General features: G+C 48.0%; 1 protein-coding gene across 2 annotated transcripts in view; it reads right to left on the bottom strand.

The window, feature by feature from the left end:
• The window catches only part of PHLDB3 (pleckstrin homology like domain family B member 3), a 67052-nt gene extending 48884 nt beyond the window's left edge, over positions 1–18168 (bottom strand). The window contains exon 1 of one of the 2 annotated variants that reach the window (XM_073655813.1): positions 18129–18168. In XM_073655813.1, coding sequence (XP_073511914.1) covers positions 18129–18153 — 25 coding nt within the window. In that variant the 5' untranslated portion in view covers positions 18154–18168. Of the gene's footprint in view, positions 1–5993; positions 6206–18128 lie in introns of those variants that run through there. The other variant, XM_073655816.1, reaches the window with a different exon arrangement.
• Positions 18169–18505: the final 337 nt, after the last annotated feature.

The following is an 18505-nucleotide window of genomic DNA, read 5'->3' on the forward strand; positions in this document are numbered from 1 at the left end:
GAGGAGAGAGAGCGAGAGAGAGCAAGATAGCACGAGAGAGAGAGCAAGAGAGAGCGAGAGAAAGAGAGATAAAGTGAGACAGAGTGAGAGAAAGAGCGAGACAGAGAGAGAAAGCAAGATAGCGAGCACAAGAGAGAGAGCAAGCGAGAGCGAGAGAAAGAGAGATAAAGCGAGACAGAGTGAGAGAAAGAGCGAGACAGAGAGAGAAAGCAAGATAGAGAGTACAAGAGAGAGAGCAAGCGAGAGCGAGAGAAAGATAAAGCGAGACAGAGTGAGAGAAAGAGCGAGACAGAGAGAGAAAGCAAGATAGAGAGAGAGAGCAAGCGAGAGAGCAAGACAAAGAGCGAGAGAGCAAGACAAAGAGCGAGAGAGAGAGAAAGAGAGAGAGCGAGAGAGAGTAAGTGAGAAAGCAAGAGACAGAGCGAGAGAGAGCACGAGAGAGATCAAGAGAAAAAGCGAGAAAGCGAGAGAAAGAGAGAGAGCAAGACAGAGAGCACGAGAGAGTAGGAGAAAGAGCGAGACAGAGAGAGAAAGCAAGATAGAGAGCACAAGAGAGAGAGCAAGCGAGAGCAAGAGAGAGCGAGAGAAAGAGAGATAAAGCGAGACAGAGTGAGAGAAAGAGCGAGACAGAGAGAGAAAGATAGAGAGTACAAGAGAGAGAGCAAGCGAGAGCGAGAGAAAGAGATAAAGCGAGACAGAGTGAGAGAAAGAGCGAGACAGAGAGAAAGCAAGATAGAGAGCGAGAGAGCAAGACAAAGAGCAAGAGTGAGAGAGAGAGAAAGAGAGAGAGCGAGAGAGAGTAAGTGAGAAAGCAAGAGACAGAGCGAGAGAGAGCACGAGAGAGATCAAGAGAAAAAGCGAGAAAGCGAGAGAAAGAGAGAGAGCAAGACAGAGAGCACGAGAGAGTAGGAGAAAGAGCGAGACAGAGAGAGAAAGCAAGATAGAGAGCACGAGAGAGAGAGCAAGCGAAAGAGCGAGACAGAGAGAAAGCAAGAGAGAGAGCAAGCAAGACAGAGAAAGAGAGCGAGAGAAAGAGCAAGCAAGAAAGAGCAAGAGAGAAAGAGCAAGCGAGAGAGAGCGAGAGAGAGATCAAGAGAAAAAGCAAGAGAGCGAGAGATAGAGTGAGAGAGAGAGCAAGAGAGATCGAGAGAAAAGGTGAGAGAGAGCGTGAGAAAGCAAGAGAGATAGCGTGAGAGAGAGATTTTCCAGCTCCAAAGTTCAGGTCCTCATTGTTTTCAATGTGGTTCAGGTTCTGGTTCCAGTTCTGGTAACGTTCTGGTACCCGAACAGAACTTTCACCGGTCCGTTCATCCCTACTTATATGGTTTAAATTACCAAGTGCTCGTAAAAAAACAAAACAAATAGAAACAAGCAACATGAACTCTTATTAAAAATCCTCTCAAAAACGGAGTGGATTTTTAACTCTATGGTGTACAACTCGTTGCCTAGGATACCACCCATCGCTGCAGACTGAGAGGTGGTCGGTTACCTAGGCAAGGAGTGCCCCGTCCATATATTTTCTACTAGTGCATATAGTGATGGGGAGGAGGGGTCCAACACAACTGACCCCTCTATTAGCGAGGACGAAAGGTTCCTACAAGTCTCAGTAGACTTTGTGTGACCAAGTCGTCCTTATACGTGATAACTGTAAAAAAGTATCGGCCCCCCCGGGTGTAATGGCCGCCATTGTGCCATATGTCAGCACCCCAAACAAAAGCAAGTGGATTCCTGACAAACTTTACAAGCTTGTGACTGAAGACGAAGCAGATTGTGAGTCGGGGGGCTTAGCGTCGGGCCGGTACGGCGTTCCCAACCGTCTCCCCCTCGCACAATATTCCAGATGGTTCAACATAAAAAGATTAGCAAAAAAAACATCAAGTGCACAAAAAAAGTGACTTTTATGGGAATGTTTTATGTCTTGGTAACAGGGGGGGTGCTGAGACCCCGTTACTTTGCCTTTATTTAAATTTTTCACACAATTTCACACTTGGCCATTCATGTGGCCTGAGCTGAAAGCTTCCATTGTGATTTACTGCGAGGAACGGCGCATTGATAAAAAGAGGGGAAATAGCCCAGCAAGACCATAACAAAGGACGCCGGAGCTGCCAGCCAGTAACTGGCGGAAGAAACCGGGAAAAACGCCTGACTGCCTCAATGTCACAAGTGACTTATTCAATATGGTGACTTTCAAGATGGCGGCATAGTTACATTTATTGGCTTAATGTATCTTCATGTAAACAGTAAATCAAACTAGGCCTCAACTTTCAAAACGGTCTTTGTTGTCCATAGCAACCAATCAGAGATCAGCTTTCATTGCTACAGAGTGGTTTAAGAAATGAAAGTTGAGCTCTGATTGGGCAGTTTGAAGTCTGGTATCAAGACTGTTTTAGCTGCCCCTAGCAACCAATTAGAGCTCAGCTTTCATTTCTTAATCTGCTATGGAAAAAAGAAAGCTGAGTTCTGATTGGACAGTTTTTCAATCAGAAACATTTAAAGTCTGGTATCAAGTTTGTCTTAGCTGCCTCTAGCAACCAATCAGAGCTCAGTTTCCATTACTTAAACAGCTCAGGAAAAATGAAAGCTGAGGTCTGATTGAACAGTCTGAAGTCTGGTATCATGTTTATTTTAGCTGCTTCTAGCAACCAATCAGAGCTCTGTTTTCATTACATAAACCGCTCAGGAAAAATGAAAGCTGAGCTCTGATTGGACAGTGTTTCCATAAGACACGTTTGAATTCTGGTGTCAAGTTTGTTTTAGCTGCCGCTAGCGACCAATCAGAGCTCAGCTTCCATTTCTTAATTTGCTATGGAGTCTGCAACCATGGAGTTACATAGGTGTGCATAAGAGCTGTATACCGAAACGGGAGAAGATTTTTAATAAAGATTTGGGGTTATTTAATGTTTTTTTGTTATTTCAAGCTGATTTGGGGGCAATAAAAATGGTTTTAAAAAATATTCACACACGAGAGGATATGTGAGGCCGTAGCGGTAATGAGATAGGGCAGAAGAGCTCGGGTTTACACTAGCGACGCCTTCAGACACTTCACCTGTGACCTGATGTCTCTATAGGTGTCGCGGTCTCACAAGAGACGCCATATGTCCTTGTCCTCCACATATTTCAGGACGGCGACCATTAGAGGTAACGTTATACAACGGGATAACAAAACCCCCAACGCAATCAGACCCAGGTGACATTTTACAAAGCTAAAATCCAACCCTTGATCTGATTGGTGCTTTTCGGTCCACCATGCTTTACACTGCATCACCGCTTCTTTATTTCTTTGCATTGCAAAAGGTGATTTCTTTTTATTATAGAATCACACAACTACAGTTGTAAACTTGTAAGAATGGGAAGGGAGCAATAAAGATATGCAGAGGGGCCGCGGGCCTCAATAAGGGGGAGATAGGGGGTCGGAGTTCTGCTTTATATTTCTACCAGTCACCGCCATATTGTCTCATTTCCTTTCCTAGAGTGAAACCCAGTCCCCGGGCTAATGAATGCCAGACTCGCAGGAACATCGGATCAAAGGTAAATTTCAGTCGGGGCCCATTACGCAGCGGTCGCCGTGTGTTCACTGTGCCTTGTGTGTCCTGATGAATGCCCTTATTCAGGCTGCGTCTTGATTAAAGTCAACATGGCCGACCCCCCACCCCTGTACTGGGGCGCAAACTTACCAGTAAACATATGGAGGATGCATCTAAACACATCACTGAGAACAATGGCGGAGGAAGTACTGATTACAGTCTAGAAGTAATGGAAAATAAATACTATTTGGGCACTATGTGGGGGTATTATGTGGGTTCTTAACAGCAGAGTTATTTTGGCGGTATTATTTGGGTTGTTAATAGTAGTAGTATTATCTTGCCACTATGTGGCAGTATTATGTTCATTGTTAATAGCTTTATTATCACGGCAGTATATGGCGGTATTATGTGGGATGTTAATATGACGTGGGTTGTTCATAGTATTAACTTGGCACTCAGTGACGGTATTATGTGAGTTGTTAATACTACCATATACTGCCATAATAATAAAGCTATTAACATCTCACATAATACCACCACATACTGCCATGATAATAAAGCTATTATGTGGGATGCAGGGGTTGTTCATAGTATTAACTTGGCACTCAGTGACGGTATTATGTGCGTTGTTAATAATAAAGCTATTAACAACCTACATAGTACCGTCACTGAGTGCCAACTTAATACTATGAACAACTCACATCATATTAACATCCTACATTAATACCACCACATACTGCCATAATAATAAAGCTATTATGTGGGATGCATGGGTTGTTCATACTATTAAGTTGTCACTCAGTTGTGGTATTATTTCGGTTGTTAATAGCTATATTATCGAGGTAGTATATGGTGGTATTATGTGGGATGTTCACAGTATTAACTTGGCACTCAGTGGCGGTATTATGTGGGTTGCTTATAGCAGTATTATCTTGGCACTTAATAATGGTATTATGTGGGTGAAAAATAGTAGTACTATCTTGGCACTATATAGTGGTATTATGTGAGTTGATAATAGCTGTATTATATTGGCGGTATATGGTGGTATTATGTGGGTTGTTCATAGTATTAACTTGGCACTCAGTGACGGTATTATGTGTGTTGCTTATAGCAGTATTATATTGGCACTTAATAATGGCATTATGAGGGGTGGTGATACGTAGTAATATCTTGCACTATATGGTGGTATTATTTGAGTTGATAATAGCTGTATTGTCCTGGCAGTATTATGTGGGCTGTTAATAAGTAGTATTATCTTGGCACTATGTGGTGGTACTATATGTGTTGTTAATAGTCTTATCATCTAAGCACTATATGGTGGTATTATGTGCGTTGATAATATCAGTATTATCCTGGCAGTATTATGAGTGATATTACTTTTATTGGGTTGTTCATAGTAGTATTATCTTGACACTGTGTGATGGTATTATTTATGTGGGTTGCTCATACCAGTATTATTTTGGCACTAAATAGTGGTATCATTTGGGTTAATAATAAGTAGTATTATCTTGGCACAATATGGTGGTATTATGTGCATTATTCATAGCCTTATTATCTAGGCACTATATGGTGGTATTATGTTAGTTTATAATAGCAGTATTATCCTGGTTGCATATGGTGGTATTATGTTGGATGACAGTTTTATGTGGGTTGTTCATAGTAGTATTATCATGGCACTGTGTGACGGTATTATGTGGTTTACTAATAGCAGTATTATCTTGGCACTAAATAGTGGTATTATATGGGCTTTTAATGGCAGTGTTATATTGGCACTATGTTGGATAGTATGTGAGTTTGTAATAGAAGTATTATTTTGGCACTATATGGCGGCATTATGAAAAAATGAGGCTCTCTACATTGCTTCCTGCCCCATTTTCCATGTTGCACTGCACCCTATTCCCCCATTTGCCCTACACCCCATGTACCAAGTCCCCACCCACCATTATTACTAAATAACTTGACCAGTTAGACATTCAGGGGTCTGGGAAAGCTGAGTGACTCTGGAGGTGGGGGCTTGGTTGTCATCCATAATGTACATTATAATGCTACGCATAGGTAAATTATACACAACTCCAAGGATACAGCATCATAAAAACCGCCAAATCCGAGAAACAGGAATGATTTTATCCGAGGGACACATTTCCATTGGTCGGAAACAACCATTTCTGTCCCTATTCCTTCACCTCCGCACTACGGGACTAAAGATGAAAGTTCTCACAGCCATCAACATAACTAATCGAATATAAGGACGATCGTATAGTGGCGATCGTATGCTGGCCGTATGGTGGCGATTGTAGGAGGAAACACGTCCAATGTCCATATAATGTCCCCCAATGGTCTCCAAGTTTGTAGTTTCACAACAGCTGGAGAGCCGCAGGTTAATCCCCCTCCTGTGGTCTCAGGATAAACTTTTTGAAACTCCAGATCCTGCGAATTTCATAAATTTCATGTGCGCCTGACACAACTTACCTTACTCCTGCGAGATCCAAGGGCAAAGTGTCTAAGGGTCAACGGAAAAACAGGCAGACGCAGAGGTTAGCACAGTGCAACAGCAACAGCAGCAGCAACAGCAACAGCAACAGCAGCAGCAGCAGCAGCAGCAGCACAGCTCCCCAGCAGTGCTAGTGTGCAGCACTGGCACACTGTGACACAGCTAATGATTCACACCACTGGGCTCCCAGCTCTCTGTGACACACCTCTCATTGGCCTAATCCTTCACTCCTCCTCCTCCTCCTCCTCTGCTCTCACCTCCTCCTTCTCTCACTTCTCTCACAATCCCCTTATCTCTTGCAAAACAAAGCTTTTTGTATAGGAGAGGACTCCAGTGGATTTTACAGTATCACCTCTTCTTTTTTTTTGTTACTAGTTTCTGCCAGGAACGATGAGGATTGTGATGAACCTGTAGCCGCCATCTTGGTAATGATAAATCATATCCAGGGATGGCCACACTTCAGCAGCCCCCACCCTTGGGACCTTCTGTTAAAACGTCAACTAGATAGTTTCCCCCCATCCAGGCTCCTGTAAGATAAGAAGCCTACTTAACACTTGAATGCTAGGAGCTTCAAAGACTTCGAGAGGAAACACAGCCAGCAGGGGGGGGTGCTTCGTCTATCTGTACCTGACCATTTGTCCCATAGGACTAGTTTCTTTGTCTGTCACAAGCATGGAGGCATAAGATATAGAAACATGAATAGTACACGCATGTTGCGTGGGATGGGCCAATAAAAAAATATCACGGCGTCCCGGAGCCATTGCGCACACAAGCCTCCGCGGTAGACGTTTGTACGTGCTCTGGAAGCCAAGATATAGCGCGGAGCCATTCCTGAGGACCGTATGGTATCATAATTGATATCAAAAGGTCGGTTACGGCGGCCCGAATCCATGGGAACCCCTGGGGGTATCATGAGACCATCCCAGAAGAAGTTATTGGGTTCCATAGAATTTGGGCTTCTGATCGAAGTTAGACCTGAGGGTGGAGACTGAGCCAGCTGACCTCACCAGCAGTGGGCGGGACGGGGCAGGTAAGATAGCAGGACAGACAAGAGACAAGTCAGTCTTGACCCAAGAGTGGTGTGCTGAACATCTGAGCACCAGCTGAGGCCACCAAGGGGAGGAGCAGTTTGACCATGCGGTGGTAGGCCTCAGCCTGTAACAAAGAACCGTGCCTGCGACCGCAGAATCCTCTCCCTGCGTCACAAGAAAATCAAGAAACCGGTAACTGATATGCTGTGGTGATTCTGTGTGTTGTATTCCATTGTTGTATAGTTTAGCCTGACCTTATACCTGTGTATATTTAGTTGTATATCGTGTATCTAGTGTATTATTATAATCAATTACCTCAAGTAATTGTGGGCCTGCCTTTTATTCTGCATAACGAACGCACGTCCGTGTGAGCTCGGCTCAAGCCAAAAACGCTACCCAGGGTTGGTTCCTGACCCGATATAGGCCCATTCACGGGCTGGGCGTATATCTAAAATAGGGACTGGTGGCAGCATACCAACTGGGGATTGGGGAAGGCTGGTAGTGACGGTCGGAGGTTCAGATATATATAGTCCTGGCGCGGCCAAGGAAGATATATATATACCGCCCTCACTACAGAGGGCCCCGATACCCAGTAGGTTACAGGACAGTCTCCCTGGCGACCGCTTATCCTAGGTGCAGTTCCTTGACTGACCTGAGGCTAAGAGGGCGCTAGCGAGTTGTGCTGTGTAGTGACGTTACGGTTTAGTGACGTTGAAGGGATAACACACTACCGTGTTCCCTGCGCTGGTTGCAGCTTCCTGGCACTACTTTCTCTAGGTGCAGTACCTTGACTGACCTGAGAGGTAAGGGGGCGCCAGAGAGCTGCACCCACCGGCCGGCTTTCATCACATTGGTGGCAGAGCGGTGGGATTGCAGAATAATAGTGTTGTGGGACCCCTACTCCCAGGCACTAAAGACTGCCAGTGGTAACTTCCACTGCTGGAGTCTTAAGGTCAGCCCAACGTTAGACGGTCAGGCTAAAAGTATAACAAGGTGTGTGCAAACTCAGGGTTGCAGCGGTGTCGGTTACCAAGATGGCAGACGGCACCAGGAGCAAGACCCTGCAGGAGGCTAATGCTACGGTCCGTGTGGCAGGAGGGGAGGACATTGTTACTCATGGCGAGGAGGAGTCCAGCCCGGGCACCTCAGGGAGCCAGTCCCCAGTATACGGTCCCGCAGTGGGCTGCCCACCACCTACCCAGCCCAGCCTGTCCAGATCACAAGCCCTTTTACAAGCGGCTATGGCAAGTCTCCAGTCTCATGGCGATGCCGTCTACAAAACCCTCCTGGCAGCATCAGAGAAGGCAGCGGAGGAGGAGCGCGAAGCTGCGGAGCGCCGGGAGGCTGCGGAGCGTGAAGCTGCAGAGCGCCGGGAGGCTGCGGAGCGTGCAGAGCGAGCTGCGGAGCGCCAGCACCAACTGGACCTGGCCCAGCGGGGGCTTCCGCTAGAGCAACCAACCCATCAGGAGACCAAGTCGTCCAAAGTCCGAGCTGAGGACTTCCCTCTACTGGAGAAGGATGGGGACCTGGACTCCTTTCTGGTGGCATTTGAACGGACCTGTCTTCAGCACCATCTGGCCCGGGATCAGTGGGCCAGATACCTGACCCCCCGTTTGAGGGGTAAGTCCCTGGATGCCTTGGGGGACTTACCTGCCGGGGAGGTACAGAACTACGACTGCATCAAGCGGGCCCTGATCCGGCAGTACAACCTCACTCCCGAGTCGTACCGCCAGAAGTTCCGGAGCCTGCTGCGTGGCCCCAAGGACACCTGGACCGATCATATGCGGGCGCTGTTGAGAGCCGCAGAGCACTGGACCTCGGGTCTAGCGCTTACTACCCGCCAGGAGGTCCAGGAACTGTTCGTCACGGAGCAGTTCTTGTGGAACTGCCCAGAGGACCTCCGACAGTTCCTCCGTGACCGAAAACCAACAGGGGCTTCTGCTACAGCCGCCCTGGCAGACGAGTATGCCAATAACAGGGCGCCTGAGCTGAAGAAGTCTGCCAGCAGCACCTGGAGAGGGGGTAAGCCCAGTCATGCCCCTGTTTCCCCGGCCCCTAGAACACAAGGGGTGTATCCCCCTGTTGCCCTCTCCAGGCAAGGACCAGACGTAAGACGTTGTCATCTATGCAACAAACCAGGACACTTTAGGGCTGAGTGTCCCCAGCGCCAAAAGACCCCATCCCAGTCCCAGAGAGCGCCCAATGTTTTGTGTGTGGGAGGGGGTGGTGGTAGGTCCCTGGACAACATCCAACCCGTCACCATAGGCCGTTCTGCGGTCATGGGACTGCGGGACACGGGCGCTGAACGAACACTGGTACGGCCTGAGGTGGTGTCCCCCCAGGACTTGGTACCAGGAAAGACTCTTTCCGTCTCCGGGGTTGGAGGCGTGGAGCCGGCACTTCCCGTTGCCATGGTGTATTTGGACTGGGGTGCCGGAAGGGGGATGCGGGAGGTGGGAGTAACGCCAAATATTCCCGCAAATGTTTTATTAGGGACCGACTTGGGGCGTCTAGTATCGCAGTATGTACCCTCTGAACCCCCAAGTTCGGCCCCCCAAGAGTGTATTGATTTGTCTGCTGCTAATGCCAACCATGTTGTATGTAGTGTGTGTCCTGCTGAGGAGGAGGGAGTGAAACCTGAGGGTAACACCTGCACAGACACAACACAAACAGGGTTAGTGAAAGCAGGTGGGGAGTGTGGGGATGCCCGCAGAGGTGCTCAGCCGGCGTGCCGTGACCTCTTGTCCTCCGGTGAGGGAGGGGGCGGGCAGGATTCTGTAGAGGGAAGCTCAGGGATGGAGAGGGGGGCAGCTACCGGCAGTGTAGGGCTCCCAGGGGTATCCAGGCTGCTGAGTATAGGCCCACTGCAGGGGGAGGAACAGGCCATGGGAGGTGGGGGTGTCCCAAGAGAGGAGCCGCCAGGTAAGACCCCAGGGCAGGAGTTCCCCACATCCGAGATGTCCAAAGGCCTAGGAAGCCTGCCTGATCGGGCGGCTTGGTCAGAAACAGAGGGGAAGCAGGCACTACCCACGGTCACAGCGGTCATAGCCGCTGTCACCAGGAGTGGGAGCGCCGGAGCCCAAGGAGCCTTGCAGAGGTCCGACGGCTTCCCCACTTCTGACCAAGTGTCTGCCGGGTCAGACAGCGGCCAGGTGACATGCCCGGAGGGGCTGACAGAGGATGTGGCAGTTTCGTCGATTCTGGCCACATCAAGTCAGGAATTTCAGGCTGCGTTGGAAGCAGACGACAGCCTGAAAGCTCTCAAGGAACAGGCGGCACAGCCTCCCATGGAGTCAGACTGCGAGCGGGTGGTCTGGGACCAGGGACGGCTGTACCGGGTAACGGTCCAGCAGGGTTCACCGGAGGCGTGGCCCAGGGACCGACAGTTAGTGGTACCCTATCCGTTCAGGGCGGAATTGTTGCGGATCGCACACGAGATTCCGATGGCCGGACACCTAGGGATCGCTAAAACCAAGGCCAGGATAGCTCAGCATTTCTACTGGCCTGGGATGGGAGCCGCGGTGGGTGCCTACTGCCGTTCGTGTGACACCTGTCAGAGGGTGGGGAAGGCGGGGCCGCGCCCCAAAGCCCCACTGGTAACTCTGCCAATCATCGAAGAGCCTTTCTCGAGGGTTGCTGTGGATCTTATTGGACCTCTGTCCACTCCCAGCCACTCCGGGAAATGCTTCATACTCACGGTAGTGGACTATGCCACCCGGTACCCGGAAGCGGTAGCTTTGTCGTCCATTCGGGCCGACAAGGTGGCTACCGCCTTACTGGAGATCTTCTCCAGAGTGGGTTTCCCCCAAGAAATGCTCACCGACCGAGGGACCCAGTTCATGTCGCGGCTGATGGAGTCCCTCTGTAAGCAAATGCAGGTGCAACATCTGGTGGCCAGCCCGTATCACCCACAGACTAATGGCCTGTGTGAGCGGTTCAATGGCACCTTAAAGCAGATGCTTAAGATGTTGGTCGACTCCCACGGGAGAGACTGGGAGCGTTACCTCCCACACCTCCTATTTGCTTACCGGGAGGTTCCGCAGGCCTCAACGGGGTTCTCCCCCTTTGAGCTCCTGTACGGGCGACGGGTACGGGGCCCCCTGGCTCTGGTGAAGGAAGCATGGGAAGGGGATTTGGCCACCCCCGAGGTGTCGGTCATCGAGTATGTCGTGCGCCACCGGGACAGGATGATGGCCTTGGCAAAGCTGGTGCAGGACAATATGGCCCAGGCCCAGGCCGACCAGAAGCGGTGGTACGACCAGAATGCTTGTGAGAGGACCTACCAGGTGGGTCAAAAGGTGTGGGTACTGGTCCCCGTACCACAGAACAAGCTTCAGGCAGCCTGGGAAGGTCCCTACTTCGTGCACCAGAAACTCAATGCCGTCACCTATCTGGTCACCCTGGATCACGCCCGTGGAAGGAGGAAGGCCTTCCACGTGAACATGATGAAGGCTCATCATGAGCGGGAAGCGACTGCCCACCCAGTGTGCAACCTTCCCGAGGAAGGAGAGGTAGAAACCCTCCTGGATCTGCTCACCCAAGCCAAGGCGGGTGGGTCCATCGAGGATGTGGGGGTTGGCCACCAGCTCACGGAGGACCAACGGTCCCAGCTGGGGACCACCCTGCACCCCTTCCGGGGGCTGTTCAGCAGCCTGCCCGGAAGGACTGAGATGGCTGTCCACGACGTGGACACTGGCGATCACCCGCCGATCCGGCGTTCAGCATATCGGGTCTCTTTCGAGGTGCAGGGAAACATGCGCCAAGAGATAGACGAGATGCTGAAGCTGGGGGTGATCCAGGCATCCAGCAGCGCGTGGGCCTCGCCTGTAGTCCTCGTACCAAAGAAGGACCGAACTACACGGTTCTGCGTGGACTACCGGGGGCTCAACGCTGTAACGGCCACCGATGCGTTCCCCATACCACGCATCGATGACCTGCTCGATCGGATGGCCGGGGCTAAGTACCTGACCATCATGGATCTGAGCCGGGGGTACTGGCAGATTCCTCTGACCCCCGCGGCAAGGGAACGCTCTGCCTTTATCACCCCTTTTGGACTGTACGAGTCCACAGTGATGCCATTCGGCATGAAGAATGCCCCTGCCACTTTTCAGCGGATGGTCAATACGCTGCTTGAGGGACTTGAAGGGTACGCGGCTGCGTACTTGGACGATATTGCAGTCTTCAGTCCCACTTGGGAGGATCACCTAGAGCACCTGCGGCAGGTGCTCGGTCGGATCCACCGGGCAGGCTTGACCATCAAGCCGGAAAAGTGCCAGCTGGGCATGAGTGAGGTCCTCTACCTGGGTCACCGGGTAGGCGGGGGGGTTCTGAAGCCAGAACCTGGGAAAGTGGATGCCATCGCATCCTGGCCCACTCCTAGGACCAAAAAGCAGGTGATGTCCTTCTTGGGGACCGCCGGGTACTATAGGAGGTTCGTCCCACACTATAGCACCCTGGCCAAGCCCCTGACGGACCTCACCAAGAAGAAGCTGCCCGTCGCAGTCGACTGGACAGTCGCCTGCGAGACAGCTTTCGGGGCACTCAAAGCCGCCCTAAGTAGCTCCCCTGTACTGCAAGCTGCCGACTTCGACCGGCCGTTTGTGGTACAGACCGACGCCAGTGACTTTGGCCTCGGTGCTGTGCTAAGTCAGGTCAACACGACAGGCCAGGAACATCCTGTCTTGTACCTGAGCAGGAAGCTACTGCCCCGGGAGGTGGCTTACTCCACGGTGGAAAAAGAATGCCTGGCAATTGTATGGGCCCTGCAGCGTCTGCAGCCCTACTTGTACGGGAGCCATTTCACCGTGGAGACGGACCACAACCCCCTCAGCTGGTTACACACGGTCTCTGGGTCGAATGGCAGGTTGCTACGCTGGAGCCTCGCTCTCCAGCAGTACCACTTCTCCATTCGCCACAGAAGAGGCCGTGACCACGGTAACGCTGACGGGTTATCCCGGCAAGGGGAGGGTGCAGAAGGACGCACGGGGGAACACAGGAATGTGCTACCCCCTCGCGCCCTCGTATAGGGGGAGGTGTGATGAACCTGTAGCCGCCATCTTGGTAATGATAAATCATATCCAGGGATGGCCACACTTCAGCAGCCCCCACCCTTGGGACCTTCTGTTAAAACGTCAACTAGATAGTTTCCCCCCATCCAGGCTCCTGTAAGATAAGAAGCCTACTTAACACTTGAATGCTAGGAGCTTCAAAGACTTCGAGAGGAAACACAGCCAGCAGGGGGGGGTGCTTCGTCTATCTGTACCTGACCATTTGTCCCATAGGACTAGTTTCTTTGTCTGTCACAAGCATGGAGGCATAAGATATAGAAACATGAATAGTACACGCATGTTGCGTGGGATGGGCCAATAAAAAAATATCACGGCGTCCCGGAGCCATTGCGCACACAAGCCTCCGCGGTAGACGTTTGTACGTGCTCTGGAAGCCAAGATATAGCGCGGAGCCATTCCTGAGGACCGTATGGTATCATAATTGATATCAAAAGGTCGGTTACGGCGGCCCGAATCCATGGGAACCCCTGGGGGTATCATGAGACCATCCCAGAAGAAGTTATTGGGTTCCATAGAATTTGGGCTTCTGATCGAAGTTAGACCTGAGGGTGGAGACTGAGCCAGCTGACCTCACCAGCAGTGGGCGGGACGGGGCAGGTAAGATAGCAGGACAGACAAGAGACAAGTCAGTCTTGACCCAAGAGTGGTGTGCTGAACATCTGAGCACCAGCTGAGGCCACCAAGGGGAGGAGCAGTTTGACCATGCGGTGGTAGGCCTCAGCCTGTAACAAAGAACCGTGCCTGCGACCGCAGAATCCTCTCCCTGCGTCACAAGAAAATCAAGAAACCGGTAACTGATATGCTGTGGTGATTCTGTGTGTTGTATTCCATTGTTGTATAGTTTAGCCTGACCTTATACCTGTGTATATTTAGTTGTATATCGTGTATCTAGTGTATTATTATAATCAATTACCTCAAGTAATTGTGGGCCTGCCTTTTATTCTGCATAACGAACGCACGTCCGTGTGAGCTCGGCTCAAGCCAAAAACGCTACCCAGGGTTGGTTCCTGACCCGATATAGGCCCATTCACGGGCTGGGCGTATATCTAAAATAGGGACTGGTGGCAGCATACCAACTGGGGATTGGGGAAGGCTGGTAGTGACGGTCGGAGGTTCAGATATATATAGTCCTGGCGCGGCCAAGGAAGATATATATATACCGCCCTCACTACAGAGGGCCCCGATACCCAGTAGGTTACAGGACAGTCTCCCTGGCGACCGCTTATCCTAGGTGCAGTTCCTTGACTGACCTGAGGCTAAGAGGGCGCTAGCGAGTTGTGCTGTGTAGTGACGTTACGGTTTAGTGACGTTGAAGGGATAACACACTACCGTGTTCCCTGCGCTGGTTGCAGCTTCCTGGCACTACTTTCTCTAGGTGCAGTACCTTGACTGACCTGAGAGGTAAGGGGGCGCCAGAGAGCTGCACCCACCGGCCGGCTTTCATCACAAGGATGTATATGGGATTTTATGGGGACTTGTTATAGATGCAGCACCGATCAACCACAATCCGAATTAAAGCAACAGGATCCGACCTATAGAATCCATCCCATATAGTATTTGTCCAGACATTGGTCACATCCTATATACTAAATCTTTTTTTATTATTTTTTTTGTGTGTATTTGTTTATGTATTTAATTTATTTATACTAAATCATTTATTTATTTAATAAATTTTTTATCCTAAATCTCTTCTTTGTTTATTTTTCATTTATCTATTTATTTTATTTATCCTAAACATTTTATTTTTCATTTATTTGTTTATTTTATTTATCCTAAATATTTTTTTATCTCATTTATTTGCTTATTTATTATATTTATCCTAAATATTTTATTTTATTTTTCATTTATTTATTTTATTTATCCTAAATATTTTTTTATTTCATTTATTTGCTTATTTATTTTATTTATCCCAAATATTTTATTTATTTATTTTATTTATTAATGTATTTAATTGATTTATCCTAAATCTTTTATTTCATTTATTTATTTATGTATTTCATTTATTTATGCTAAATATTTAATTTATTTATTTCATTTATTTATCCTAAATCGTTTATCTATTTAATTTATTTATTTCATTTATTTATCCTAAGTATTTAATTTATTTCATTTATTTATTTCATTTATTTATCCTAAATATTTTATCTATTTCATTTATTTATTTCATTTATTTATCCTAAATCTTTTATCTATTTCATTTATTTATTTCATTTATTTATCCTAAATATTTAATTTATTTCATTTATTTATTTCATTTATTTATCCTAAATCGTTTATCTATTTCATTTATTTATTTCATGTATTTATTTATTTTGGTTTTTTTTTAAACAGAGCCTCGCATTTGCTGCATGGGCATAGAGTTAAAGGGGCTATCCAGCCTTTAAAAATATATAAATATATTCCCTATCCATGCCATGGGATAGAGGATAACTTTCTGATCACTGGTGGTCTGACCGCTGGGACCCCCAGTGATCCCGACAGTGGAGGGCGGAGGAGCTCATGCTCAGCTTTACTTAATTCAGAGCTTATTTTTTTTGCATACAGCCCCATAGACAATGAATGGAGTCGAGATCGAGTGCAGAGACCCAATCTCATGAACACCTGGGTTCCCAGGGGTCAAAGCCTCAGCAAACCTCAAAATATCATTGATCTGTTTGGTAATTTTTGTCTCATCTTACCAAATATCACCTATCCACAGGTAGCACTATTAGGACCCCCCTCCAATCTCGTGAATGGGTGCCCTATCTGAACAAAGCAATGGTCAACCAACATTGTCCTCAGGACTACTCATAGTTGTACTTGCCAGTCCCAAGGCCGAGGATTTTGGAGCCTGTTCTCAGGATTATTGGGACCCCCAGTAATAAGCTAATTATCACCAATCCGTTGGATAGATAATAACTTGCTAATTGAAACCCTTTGGGCAGCATTTTGATCAGCAGCAGCTTCCTGCCCCATCCGGCACCGATCAATGGTTGAACGAGACAAACATGGCTCGGAAATAGTTTGGTCTTTTCTGTAGTAACATATGGATGCGAAACCTGGACGTTAAAGAAACAAACCAGAAGAAGAATCTACGCCTTCGAAATGTGGTGCTGGAGAAGGATGATATCAATACCATGGATGGCAAGAAGAGCAAACTAATCAATCTTGGAACAAATCAAGCCAGAAATGTTACTCGAAGTAAAGATCACCAAGCTACGACTTGTCTACTTTGGACACATCATGTGAAGAGAACAATCACTGGAGAAGGACATGGTCAGAAGAATAGAAGGAACAAGACGAAGAAGAAGACTAGCAACCCGATGGCTTGATCCTATCAAGATAACGGTGGAGAAGACCCTGGTGGACCTATCTGGGCTTGCACAAGATCGATCTTCCTACAGAGCGTTCATCCATCAAGTCTCCATGGCTAGAGATGGAGCTGAAGGCCCTTAAATAATAGCAATTACAACAACGCAAAAATGTATGAGGGTGAATGATCAGTAACATCATCGAAGACCATTTGATCCCCGTACAATCTGCTTATTATCGGCAGCACATCCCCTGCTTACAAGAGATGTGCTGCCTGCAACAATTATTTTTAGCCCAGAAAAAAACAACAATTGGTTAATCACCACCATGTCTTCATGGGTCACTCATCAGGAATGAATGGTTTTAGGAACACTCATTCGACTGAGTATAAAAGGGCTTTAGGATAGGCCATCACCATCATATCGGTATGGACCAACACTGCCGATCAGCCTTTGGAATGGGACACCACACAAACGCTGCCACCTAAAGGTTTCATGCTGTAAACTACATGCTTGCTCCGTGCTTTTCGTAGCAACGATACATGGTGTGGCAGCATTCAAGCAAATGGGACCATCACAAGGTCGAGCCACGGTTAAACATGGAACTCATGAATGCGTAGCAGTCACTTTAAACTGCTGATCGGCAGGGGTGCAGAGAGTCGACTCTTTACACGCCTGCCGATCAACTGTTTAAATGGGCCTTCTGAAAGAGGGTCATGCGATGAGATTGATATTAATTTGGGGGTGACGTGAGGAGAGACAAATATACGTCCTGTGGTTACGGAAAGTGCACGGACCACCATGAACCACAGAACAAAAACAAGGGACATCAGACCCCTGCTGTAGACTCCAGAGATAGGGCTTGCACCTACCAGCTCTATATATGTATAGAAATGTCAAAAGCCTCATAATAAGCCCTAGATAAATCAGCTCATACAGCAAATCTGTGCAGACGCATCTGCCAGCACCAGGGCTACTAATCTCCGCCAACACGCCCCGCGTCCGTGTTATCGCCCATGTACATGTACTGCTCCGCTCTTATCTTCCCCAGCAAACATAAAAATAGCAGCACAGACAAGCGGAATCTGCACGTACACCCATAATGGAAGCACACGGAATAAACGAGGCGCCCCCTGCTGCTCATGTCTAAGTATTGATGTCAATATCCAGGCCAGGATTCCTTATTATTCCTTGTTATTTAAAGGGATCCTCAACCCTTTTCTTCTATGTAACATATATAACCATAATGCCTTTACTTTAGCACTGCACGAGCGGTATTATGTTGGTGCTGCATATGTCAGCTGCGCCATTACAGTCAGTATTTCCTATGTTGTCCAATGAGCCGGGACCATGATCAAAGTAAGGGTCAGCCACTTATGAGCAGCTGTATGCCTCCCATCAGTGCAGTGACCAGTGCAAAGTCCTTAATGACCTACTCTTTGGCCATATGACCCAGCAGCTGCCCTGGGAATGCGAATGCTGGACAGTCGGACTTCATCTACAACACCCCTCCCCTGAAATCTGACATTGGGGGAATGTCAAAACACCCTCATACTCATTAGATGGTTCAGCAAACATTATTATTATTTTTTGGTCAACTCCATCCCCATTGGGGCTCACAATCTAAATTCCCTATCAGCATGGAAAACCCATGCAAATTGATGCAGCACTTGGTTGGACTCACACTCAGGACCTCAGTGCTGCAAAGCAACAATGCTACTCACTGAGCCATCCTGAACGATCTGTCATCTATGGACCACTTTAGATATCCAGATTATTGTGGGAATACACTACATCCTAGTTACATCTTCCACCTGACTCAAGATATTCTTATTATGTCTCTTCATAACAAAAGTCTATTTATTTACCTGTTCAGGTGCTGAACACCAGCTGATAGCAGATAACAGCAGAGTCAACTGTTCTTGTCATGGTCTGAGGGTGTGTATCTATAAAAGAGACATTCAAAATATATATGGAAATTGTCCAGACTGATCAGATGCATTTAGGAAGAATATAACTACTATAATACTGCCCCTATGTATAAGAATATAACTACTATAATTCTGCTCCTATGTACAAGTATATAACTACTATAATACTG

This window comes from Phyllobates terribilis, unplaced genomic scaffold (assembly GCF_046119375.1).
Source record: "Phyllobates terribilis strain yellow unplaced genomic scaffold, ASM4611937v1 Scaffold_12__6_contigs__length_324123572, whole genome shotgun sequence".
In the NCBI taxonomy this organism is placed as follows: domain Eukaryota; kingdom Metazoa; phylum Chordata; class Amphibia; order Anura; family Dendrobatidae; genus Phyllobates; species Phyllobates terribilis.